The sequence below is a fragment of the Eurosta solidaginis genome, chromosome 5 (assembly GCF_040869045.1).
Source record: "Eurosta solidaginis isolate ZX-2024a chromosome 5, ASM4086904v1, whole genome shotgun sequence".
NCBI lineage: Eukaryota > Metazoa > Arthropoda > Insecta > Diptera > Tephritidae > Eurosta > Eurosta solidaginis.
The window spans coordinates 176,236,151-176,248,701 of NC_090323.1; the positions used below are offsets into that span (position 1 = coordinate 176,236,151).

The window sequence follows — 12,551 nt, forward strand, 5'->3', positions numbered from 1 at the left end:
GCTTTGCAAAAGTAAAGGAGTTAGCCTGTAATTGCTTGTGACCATATCGTTCTTAATGTTGCATGCTTTTCTATGAACTTTGTATTGGTTAGACGATGTAGATTTAGCATATCGAAAGATGGAGTTTGGGGGCAGCTGAGCAAAATGCAGCAAAAAACAACTGAACAGGCATTAACTGATGATCAAGTAATAGTCCTGCAGCGACTCGCACTAGCTCAGAGCTATCGCAGAAGTAGGCTTCAACGTTGGTGTACGAAAATTAATTATTTACTTCAGTTAAGTTATATTTTTAAAGTGCCGATTACGCAATATATTTGCTTTTTGATTAATCATAAAATGGTTTAATCGGAGAAAGTTCCGTTTTAATAAATGAAAAATGAAATGAATCGATTAATTGAATAATTTCAAATTTCATTAATCACAAAACAGAAACCACATTGATTGGGTATGGGCTTTTAACATACTAAATTAAATTAATCGCAAATTAAGTTATTAGAATAATCGATGAATTCAACTTTTTGATTGATTGAAAAATGATTTATCTCTTCATCAAGACTGTGATCAATCAAAATACTGATTGCGCCAAAAATTTTCTGCTTGGTTAATACAAAATTTAATCCATCAAGGATTGTGATTACTCACAATACGGAATTATTAATTTGCCGCACTTCCTTAACGTCTTGGAACAAAAACTGCATAGTTCCCCTTTGATGATTATACCTTCTAGGGCAGTGTGATTAATTTCAACTAAATAAATTAATAAATGTGCGACTTTCCCCCGAGAAGATAAAAACCAAGCGTCTCTTACAATTTGCGTCGTGTTCCTTTTAACTTTTTCCTAAAATTCGTGGGACGGGACCTACATGTTTTATGCCGAATCCGAACGGCCTCTGCAAGCCAGATGAATTTTTTGTTTGCTTTTTTATGGCAAAATTTCACTAGGAGTGTTCGCCAAATCACTTCGATTAATTAACTTGTATATATTAATCACAAATTAATATGCTGATTATTCTAATTATCCAAATTTTTGATTGATAAGAATGCAAGTAAGCTAGTTTTTGTTTAATTTAAGAACAAACTGTATGGCTGATGGGATGGCCAGTAGGGGTACGACCGCCAACATCCTTTCCGAAAATGACCTGGGAAGTTCAATTTAATATGCTCTGGTTAGCGCTTCCTACTCGCTATTCATCAGGGTTGGTTAAGCCTTCCTATAGTAAAGAACGCGGCAACTCTCTTTTGACTCTTAATAAGTGAATGCTTTTTTCCCTCCCAAAAGTTCTCAATAGCCGCTATTTGGTAGGAAGTCATGCCGCTAGCATTGGCATCGTATATTGCGATAACTGCTTTAGCTGCCTGCTGGATGAGGAGAAGGCGTGCAGCATTTTCTGTGTCACTTTCCGGCACTAAGTAGATAAAGGTAAGCTTCTCTTGGTAAACCGTATTTAAATGATCTCGCGCAGGTTTCCAAGCTCTCAAACAGGGTGATAGCTAAGTTTGTTGTTTACATGCAGTGGTTGTATCCACATTAGATGGTACAGTATGAGTTAACTATTGTTTTTGGCATCAAAATTGGCCCATTGGTGCCTAAGTGTCGAGCTGGGATGTAACTTCTCGGCCCAGTCCTTTTAACGCAACCTAGATAACTCGAATTCGGCCATCACTTTTATGATATTTAATTTTTTTTGAACACTCTTTGATTAGGTTCACTCGTATGTTTGTATGTTTGCAAGCAACTCTTATACCAAACAACAATACAACAAGTTACGTATACGCAACGGTGCCCTTCTCTTCTGATGGTACAGATATGTTTGCAAATAATTGCCTGGTTTTTAATGAAACAACGTACTTATAACTATTTTCATTTACACCCTTATTCTAAGTTGGTAACAACATTCTTTTAATCGGTTACTAAAATGATTGTATGCATGAAACTTTGAAATAAAGAATCTCTAATCTTATTATAGGTTTGCCTAAAACCATTTATATATTCAACACTGCAAGTAACAAAGAAATTTTCGAATCTAGTTACCGGACGCAATCAACAAACAGTTGTCCCTGCATACGACCACGGAAAACTCCTCAAATTTTGTTACGTTTACCAAAAAAAGAAGAAATAGGTTGCTGCACTGAAGGAATAATCTTACGAGGTGTGTTCAAAAAGTATCGCGAATTTTGTGTTTTTTCAAAAATTATTTATTTATTCATGAATATCTATTTTGTCCCCTTCCAAGTAATCCCCATGAGATATTATACACTTAAGCGAATGGTTTTTCCAATCTTCGAAGCACTTCAAAAAATCATTTTTTTTATCTTGTTCAGATATTCCTTCGAAGCAGTCTTTATCTCGTCAATCATAGCGTAGCGGCGACCTTTCATGGGCCTCTTCAGTTTATGGAACAAAAAAAGTCACAAGGGACCACAGCTGGGGAATACTGTGGCTGCGGCATCATTACTGTGTTGTCTTTGGCCAAAAAGTTGCGTTGAAATTGAGCAATTTTGGTACGAAGTTTGCAGCGACCCCTCCCATGCCAAAATCGAAATTCCAATATTCTTTTTAAACATACCTCGTACGTTGGTTATCTTGTATAGCTATTAACCAGTTCTGTTTGGGATCTAAGCCGTGGTGGATTTAAAGCAGAATTTCTTAAGATTCTTACATTTAATGTAAATCTAAACCCCATAAATGCATTATCGAAGGACACTGTTGGTGGATACGAAACTCAAGTAAAATCGAAACTGATTCCGAAGACCTCATTTATAGTTTTATATATAATAACACCTCTGGATCACATTTTGTCCTATATCTCGGAATCGAGTATAGTTGTTTGACAAAGGTAAAAACATATTTTGCGTTTCAAGATCCAAGCCGGCTAGGCGTTTGAAATGTATCCTTATATTTAAATTCGACTCGGGCTGATGCAACAGTGCAAGTTTCTTTCAATTCTATGAAGTGGTTTCTGAGTGATGCGAGTGAAAACATACATACAGACAGAGAAACAGAAAGAAATTTTAAAAACTGCTGATTTGGGTTTAGGGGGCTCAAACAGGACCTCTTATAAAAATGTTTCTAACATAATTTGAATGTACAGAATTCGACCTCTTAGAATTTCTAACATGTATAGATAATACCCCTGAACCACACTTTGGCCTATATCGCGGAAAAGGGGTAAGATATATCAATAATTTTTTAAATGTGTGAAGGCCTACACCGGCAGCTTTAATTTGATACCCGGGTCCATGTTTTGTAAATCAAGACCCTACTGCTCTAGAGGTTTGATATTTATCTTAATATTTAAGTTAGACCACGGCTGATGCAATAGTGATAGCGAGTACAAACATACAGAGAGATTTACAGAGATGCAGGCAGATACACAGCAACTTTAAAAACTGCTGGTTTGGGTTCAGTGGGTCCAAGTGTGGGTATAACCGTGTAGGTCAGAAACGCGGTGACATGAACTGGTAATGATTGTTGGTTACAAAATACATCGAAAACAAATTTACTGTTAACGTGTAATTGGATCAAGGCCATTAGAAGTATTTAGATACAAAGTAGAGCTTACGATTTCTTCTCGAATACAAGCGAGAGTTTCGAGACCCGAGAAATCGAGTACTCGACATCTCGCGAGACTCTCGTGTCTCGAAGTACTCGTAACTTTCGCGAGGTTCTCAATATAAACTTAATCGTTTTATGGACACTATTTATACATTTGGTTTTTATACTCAGCTGAGCAGAGCTCACAGAGTATATTAATTTTCTTCGCATAACGGTACCTCGTAACGGCATAAACTAACCGAGATAGATATAGACTTCTATATATCAAAATTATCTGAGCGAAAAAAGAAATTCATTTAGCCATGTCCGTCCGTCCGTCCGTCTGCCTGTAAACACGATAACTTGAGTAACTTTTGAGGTATATTGATGAAATTTGGTATGTAGGTTCCTGGGTACTCATCACATATCTCTATTTAAAATGAACGATATCGGATTATAACCACGCCCAATTTTTCGATATCGAAAATTTCGAAAAATCGAAAAAGTGAGATAATTCATTACCAAAGACGGATAAAGCGATGAAGCTTGGTAGGTGGGTTGGCCTCATGACGCAGAAAAGAAAATTAGTAAAATTTTGGACAATGGGCGTGGCACCTCCCACTTTTAAAAGAAGGTAATTTAAAAGATTTGCAAGCTGTAATTTGGCAGCTGAGTATGTAATGTGCGGTAACACCCGAACTTCGCCTTCCTTACATGTTTTTACTTGTGACTATTTTGTTGATGATATTGCTTTCCAATGACACTACACTCAAAACATATTTATACACATAATTTTGTTCACAATAATTTATATTTTATAAACGAGACATCGCAAACACGGCTTCTCGCGAGATTCTCGAATCTCGAAATATTCGTAATATTCACGAGCTTCCCGACTCTCAATCCAGTCGCTGTATTGGCAGTATTCTATACTTTTCGTTGTCTTTTACTTATGGACATTTTCGCTTTTGCTCCAGAAGAAACCTTCAGCTTTATACACATACATATGTTTGTATGTAAAACAGCCAATGAATCTATCAAATTGAATGCCGAGAAGCTCGCGAGCCTTAGGAGTAATTCGAGATTCGAGAATCTCGCGTGAAGGCGAGACTCGCGAAGAAATCTGTTCTCCAACAAGTTCAAGAAATCGTAAGCTCTAATACAAAGACAATTCGCAAGGTCTCTTTCATCATTTGTTTTATGTTTTAATGGAATTTTACATAGGAAACCATGGAGATAGCTTAAAACTTAAGTCTTTCATTCAAATCACAAATCTGTGAAAAATAAACAATTGTTTATTAACTACTTGCAAAGTAATCTACTTATATTTGCTGTTGATTAATTAGGACTTTAATTAATCAAGTAATCGATTTACCGAACAGCAATACACAAAGATTGAGAGCTTCACGCGTTCGCACTTTGCTCGATATCATCAACACATGTTAATACAGCAAAATCGAAGCAAGTTTAACCAAAAAACCCTACGAGCGTCTTACCCAATAAATTGAAACCCGTCCGCATACGTTTAAATGTACATTCACTAAAGTTTAGCCACACACAAAAATTTTGCAATAAATTTTAATTACCTCCTCGTGATGATACCAGAAAATGTAGGCTGGCGGCTCTGGACTGAATTTCACTGTGCATGTAAGATTTATGGTGCTGCCTTTGTCGACGTGAAGGTCAGGACCACCAAGGATGCTCGCTGTGGGCACTGTGCGTATAATAGCACAAGTGGCGGCAAATATATATGAATATAGTTGGTGGCACAAATGCACCCAGCAGCAGTTGTAGAAGATGTGCGTAGGAAGGAAGCACACAAGTTGTGGAGGAGAATTAATGACCGACGTTGGTTTTTTTGTTAAGTTGCGCGTTGGTTGGTTGACCGACATCAGCATATAAGTTTAAAATGACACATGAAAAAAGATGGAGAGAAATACATAAATAGGTAATGGATATTAGCAATGTATTCGCACGCATTTAGGTATATACATATTTGAACTGAGTACTAAAAACTTTCTAAGTGAAAGTTATGCATAAATGGAAGATGAAAGGAAATGACGTTTTGGTAAAATAAATAAAAAGTTGTTGATAGTGTAGAAAGACATTCCCTCACTTAACTTTAACACTAAATTGTTAACAACAAAGGATGCGTTTTTTGTTAATGCCAAAGTTGCCTTTAATAAGCTCTATGGCTTAAATTTGACTTATACTCACCCACAACATTGAGCCGCACAAAATAGCTTCGCACCGGTTGTGTTGATATTTGACATTCATATATTCCAGCGTCACGCTTTTGTGCCCATTTTATTTGTAACGTCCAATCATCTGTATCCTGATGATGTGTAGCTTGGAAGCGCTGATCAGATGTGTATGTGTATGCTCCTACTGTGAGTATGTGTATGTCGCGATGGCGTATCCACGAAACCTGTATAAATTTAAAATAAAAAAAAAGGAATTTGTTTAACCCAAATTACTCGAATATTTTTGTGCGTTTTCGTGGGTATTTTAATGTGTGGCAGTTAACAGCTTTAAGCTTATAATCTGCGCTTTTAATGCCATACATATGCGTTAGTCGAACATTATGTGGTTCAAGGAACCCGTATATGTAATTGTGTAGCATTATTAAATAAACAGAAGATTAAAAGCTTTAAGTATTTCCTTTATATAAATAGATGAGAAGAAACGAAAAATGTCTTTTTAAACGGTTTTATTTAGGTTGAGTTGACTGGCACGAATTTTGTAATTGAAATCTAAGTAACCTCCCGATAAGCTACATGCTTGAAACTTGGAGTATAGTTCAGAACACGATGACAATGCAATAATAAGAAAAAAATCGCCGCTAGGTGGTACAAGGATCGAGGTATTCACAAAAATCGTATTTGTGGTCCAATTTGGCTCATATTTGGAACACATGATACATACAAGAATAGAAAGCGACCTATGACCAAAAATCGCCTCTAGGTGGCGCAAAGATCGAGGTATTCAAAAAAATCGTATTTGTGGTCCGATTTGGTCCATATTTGGAACACATAATACATACATGAATAGAAAGCGACCTATGATGTCCGATTTGGCTCATATTTGGGACAAATATTACATACAGTCTGGTAGAAGTGACATCAAAATATTTTGGAGTTGGAGGAGGGACAAGCATGTGTGGCGCAGAGTCGAGTAAAGTCTTTGGAAGGATTATGTATTCAGGACTTAGATTGTAACAAATTTTCAGGAAAGAGTCCTTGTAATAATGAGTCACTAAATGAACTAAATAGAATGAGAAATGATAGGCAATTCAATAAAGACTAAAAATTTGAAAATAAAATAATTAAAAAAAAATGTTTAAGTTAAACGGTTTTATTGAAAACAATACTTACATGAAGTAATAATAATACTAAAGCTATAAAATAATTAGGTAAGTTCTAGGTACTAGTCATCACACTCCTCATCAATATAGTGCGTTGATCAGACAATTAAATAAAAGCGTTGTACGTGCCAAATTTCTATTGATAGTCATATATAAGGCCAATTGAACCTTAATAAGGTTATGCTACGCCTTACACTTTTAGAAATTTTACACTTTCAACGCTTTTATTTAATTGTCTGATCATCGCACTGGATTGATGAGGAGTGTGATGACTTGTACCTAGAACCTAACTAATTATTTTCTAGCTTTTAGTATTATTATTACTTCATGTAAGTATTGTTTTCAATAAAACGGTTTAACTTAAATTTTTTTTTTTTATTTATTTGTTGAATTTTGATATTCAACTCTTAACCACTTTAAAAAAAAGTATCATTATTATTGTTATGATAAATTTTTATTAAAAGAAAAAAAATTCATTTAAGAAAAAATGTATCACAACTATAATAATCATAAAATAGTTATTTTTAGGCCTTGAGCTCGATTTGAACCCGCGATCTTATAAATCAGTAGGCTGATATAACAACAAAGATTTTGCTTTAGTTTAATGAAACTTTTATTGTTTCATCTGGTCCATTTATATAAAGGAAATATTTAAAATTGTTTATCGTATCTCGTTTCAACTCTATGGTTTCATGTTTCTAGCTCAATGTGTATTTACTTAAAAATCAGTCGCAGAATTCTAAATGGACTTTTTAGTACCTCTAAATATAACGATCCCTGTCTCATCTGAAAACTCTTTTATCATAAATGCTACAACCTAATAAAGCCCAAAGTTTCGTGCAAAGTTTCAAATCTCTGTGTTATCGGGAACTTCCTTAAAAATCGAAAGTAAAATTTCTAATTTCGGAAGATTTTTTAAATTTTCTCAGTTCCTGGACTACCTAGCGACAATTTTTTTCTCTCATGTTGCATTATCATGCCGCTCTGAAGTATGTCCTTGATTTCAATAATCTAGCCCTACGCCTACTCAAATAGTGGTCGCAAGATTCCACATATAGTAAGTGAACTTGTTAATATCTCGATCCCTGTTCCACCAAGAAATCTTTTTTATCCTTAATATTATAACATAATAGATCCAAATTTTTTTTATTTCAGGTCTCTAGGTTACGGAGATGTTCCTTATAACACGAAAACAAAATTTTCAATTTCGTACAATATTTTTTTGAATTTTAACGGTCCCTGGATTGCCTAGCGAAAGTTCAGGAACATACTTAAACCACCCTTTTTGGAACAGTCTCACCGGGGCCGCTTTTTCATTACTTCATCATGGCGTTCCATATTACTCATTTTCTAAAAGCCTTCTGTTGTTCCTGCTCATAGATTCCAATTGTTTGCTCTGATTTTGGTTTCTACGAAGTTGTTGACTAGTTTCCATGCATATTTGGGTCACTAGCAATTTTCTTTGTAACATTATCGCCTGTGATTTGGCCGACTCTTTCCTCGAGCACTGTCGGTGCTGGCTCCGTAGCGAGCATTTAGAGAAGATACGCTGGGAATTGTTCCGGTAATCACCTTTATGGCTGGTCCTGATATAGCGCAATAAACGGATAGTACTCTCAGAGCTGCAGTTAGCTGCACAGATGTTAGAAGTTTACAGAAATTTTTCTTCTGTAATATGTTTGCCCACATTAGGGAGCCAGATGGTATCATGTATATGGTTATGTCCATCTGCAGCTTCCTTCTGCTTACTGTTCCTTTTCCGATGTTTGCCGTCAACCTGCTAAGCACTGCTACCTCTTGGATGTCATCTCAATCGCATGTTGAATTTGCGGCCAGTAAATTAAACGGAGTCTAACCCTGCTTCTAAATAGTTTACTACCTTTTCCATATTATCCTTTCGGAGAAGATTTCTAGAAATATATTGTAACGAATTTTGGGAAATGCTGATTATATTGCATCTTCTACTGGCATTGGAGTGACTGAAGTGTCCAATAAATAACTCAAATATTCAGTAGAAAAATATATCTTTTATTTAAAATTATACTGTAGCAGTAGTACTTCACAATTACAATACTCGCGTACTTCACTAAAAGCGTGTTAAAATCAAACTGATTGACTAATCTTCAGTTTGGTATTCTTTTATACTCTCTGTTGCCACGTTCGCATATCTCTCCAATGGTCTAGACTTTTCACGAACAACCTTCTCGAACAGCTGCTTATTTATTTCTTCGTTATGTATCTGGTATTCACTTTTATCTTTTAGTTATATGCGTGTATATGTGTTAGTAATTACTTCTGCTGTTAGGTGATGACTAGATGTGTGTATGTGAAATAATCTTTTCGCTCTTAGCTTCCCTGTTTGCATGCATGTGTGGCTGCTTTCTTTGAGGTGGTGGTTCTACATTTATTTACTACCAGCACAGTAACGCATCGAAATTGCTAACATTCGCCACACTCCCTCTCACCTAAGTTTCATTTGATTAACTTTACTTGAAAAAAAAAATTAATTTGATTTGAGAAAAGTTTCACTTGATTTGAAAAAGTTTTCATTTTTCGTTTTTATAAAATTTTCCGTTGATTTGAAAAAATTTTTGATTCACTTGAAAAAGAGTTTAGTTTGATTAAAAAACTCTTCATTTCATGTGAAGAAAGTTTCACTTGACTTGAGAAAATTCTTACTTGGTTTGAAAAAAGTTTCATTTAATTGAAAAAAAAAAAAAATTATTTGAGTTGAAAAAGTTTTAATTTAATTGGAAAAAAATTTCTTTTGAGTTGAAAAATTTTTCATGTAATTCGGAAAAAATTTTATTTGACTTGAGAAAGAGTTTAATTTGATCTAAACAAAGCTTCATTTGATTTGAACAAACTTGCATTTACTTGAGAAAACTTTCACTTGGTTTGAAAAAAGTTTCATTTAATTGGAAAAAAGTTTCATTTGAGGTGAAAAAGTTTTCATTTAAATGGAAACAAATTTTATTTGACTTGAAAAAGTTGTATTTGAATTGAAAATGCTACAAGCATTTTCTGCGGGGTTTGCTGGTAAATCTATATTATTGCAAAATATTGTTTTCAATGTAAATATTTTTCGGAAGGTTATTGACCGGGCCTTTAGACCTAGAACATAACAAAGTGGGATGAAACTAGTACCATAAATATTAATCCCAATAACAACTTTGCTCAAGCACTCTGCGAGATATATGAATCTAGCATCAGAAATTTGAGTATAATATACTATATATATATTATATTGCTTATTCATTATATGCATTTGTATAGAAAAAAGGACGCATGTCACAAATTATAATTGAAGCTTATTTCATGCACGCTTGTACATACACAAATATGTAAATCGATCCAATTTTGTATGCGCAACTTCACTGTTTTGATTGCGCATAATTTATCACAGTCATCACAAAATAAAAAGAAAATACCCCAGTTGTTGAGTCAATATCAATAATATATGATAATATCAAGCACATTACTAAAACGGAATTAATTTTGCAAAAAAAAAAAAATTTCATGTGATTAAGCATCTTTTTTTATACTTTACAGCTGCGCATGACATAACATAAAAGGTTCTACTCATTTCCTTAGAATTTTTGCCATAAAATTTGAATATCGCAAGCTAAACATGACATTCGCGCATGCTCTTATTCTTAGTGGGGGACAAAAATTGGGAAATACACTCATTCATACCATTTTAGTACATGCATGTAATAAATTAATTTTTTTCCTCGTTCTGTCTAAACAACAAATTCATTCAAACCATATTACAAATGCTTTTCCTAATTTATGATTTCGTTTTTGCTTTTAAACCTAGTCTTTGTTTGCTCAGCGTATTTTTGGCCTTTGGCATAATCAATGCCAAATGTCAGTGACAGTTAATTCATTTATTCATTTTACATAACCATTTTCATATGAGCTTAAACATATTTTCGTTGATCCTTCCCCATTTATTGCTTTCCCCATCTTCGTCTTTTAAGCATGCGCTACTTACATACAAATAACAATTACTTACACTTTGGAGGCAATTCAGTGTTGCATGTTTGCCGGCGGATGAGTGCATTTACATACAACACTCGCTATGAGGAAATGTGAAAATGCGAAGAGATTTCAAATGATTTTTTTTTTTGCCATTTAATGGAAGAACACGGGACGACTACCAAAAAAAAAAAAACTTACATAGAAAAGCGCACATAGTCGTATTGGAGCGATGTAGAAGATGCGTCCACCGACAAATATTTAGATTAAATTTAAAAGAAGACATAACTAATATAGTTCCGGACTTTAGAAAAACAAAATTGTTGAAGTGAAAACTTCTTAATAGATATATAGAGTTCCACACCAAAACGGAGCATTTCCAAAAGTAAAACAAAAACCCGTTTAATGCAAACCTCTTCTACTTGCTAACTTCTATAAAAAATTTCAAATCGAGCAATGACTAAGTGGATCGATCAATGGCCATAAAAGTAACTTTGACCTTTTATAATTTGGCTTTATGTCCATTCGGTAATACCGTTTGAGCGTTTAACTTACCATGTCTTAAATGTACTGAAATCAGCACAAACACAAATAAACGCAACAGGATACGTTGGAAGTGATCTTGAGCTCGCCCATTTTAATTGAATGACTACCTGGAAATTATTTCGCGAGGCTTTGCCAAAGAGCTAATGTACACTTCAAATGCATCTGCATAGTAGTTCAGGTAAACTCGGTACCTTATTGCATTCATCATGGTTAACTTTTCAAAAATTTAGTTTTACGTATGTGATAGCCACAATTCGCTCTTTTTTATTTTGTTATTGATATAACTTTAACAATATATGGTGAAACAAAAAAAAAAAACACACGACAAACAAATTCGCTAACCGAATAAATGAACAACAGTTGATTTACGACTCACACAATTAAAAACTGCTATGGGTAGTGTAAAAGCGTTTGTAGAGCTGCAAATGTAAGAATTTGTTTAAAGAAATTTTAAGCCCAATACGTTTAGCAGTGTCCAGGACTGGCCGGTACTGAAACAGCCATTTTGCTTAGAATATCACTGTTGTTATCCATGATGGTGAAAAGAAGCTCGGAACATAGACTTACAGCTGAATTCTGTAATTCAGTCTTATCTCATCTTTTTTAAATTTGAGATTTTTCATTAGGAACAATTTTTATGACTTGAGATGATTTCTCACCAAATCAACAAAAATCAACAAATTAACCATTCACGCATACATTTAACAAATAACATATTATTAGTATTATTATTATTATTAATAGGTCTGGAAGTACTGCGACGTTTTTGCAAATCTATTGTGCAAGACCTTTCAGCCTAATTTTGTATCTGGAGGCTCTTGATGTATCTAAGTTCCTCTTCAGGCTTTTTACTCCATACCACATAGGGACTAAGAGTCCCACCACCTAGATGGGAAAGTCTCTGCCTAGCTAGAGCGACGCATTCGCAGAGAATGTGAACAGGCGTTTCATCATCCAGCTCACAGAAACGACAAATTTGGCTATCAGATAGATTTAATTTACTTAGGTGATATCGTAAACCGCAGTATCCCGTGAATCCCCAGTAAGAGTTCTTAGGTCCTCCCTGCTTAGGTTAATGAGTTTGGCTGATACTTTCGTTGCCGGAAGTATAAACAGTTTGGCCTG

At 34.6% G+C, this 12,551-nt stretch overlaps 1 protein-coding gene across 3 annotated transcripts in view; it reads right to left on the reverse strand.

The window, feature by feature from the left end:
- Positions 1–12,551, reverse strand: part of dpr6 (defective proboscis extension response 6) — a 1,082,593-nt gene that overhangs the window by 315,289 nt on the left and 754,753 nt on the right. For all 3 annotated transcript variants that reach the window (XM_067757584.1, XM_067757583.1, XM_067757585.1), the window contains exons 4-5: positions 5,753–5,963; positions 5,122–5,249 (exon numbers count right to left, since the gene is read on the reverse strand). In XM_067757584.1, the coding sequence (XP_067613685.1) occupies positions 5,122–5,249; positions 5,753–5,963 (339 nt within the window). The remainder of the gene's footprint in view (positions 1–5,121; positions 5,250–5,752; positions 5,964–12,551) is intronic.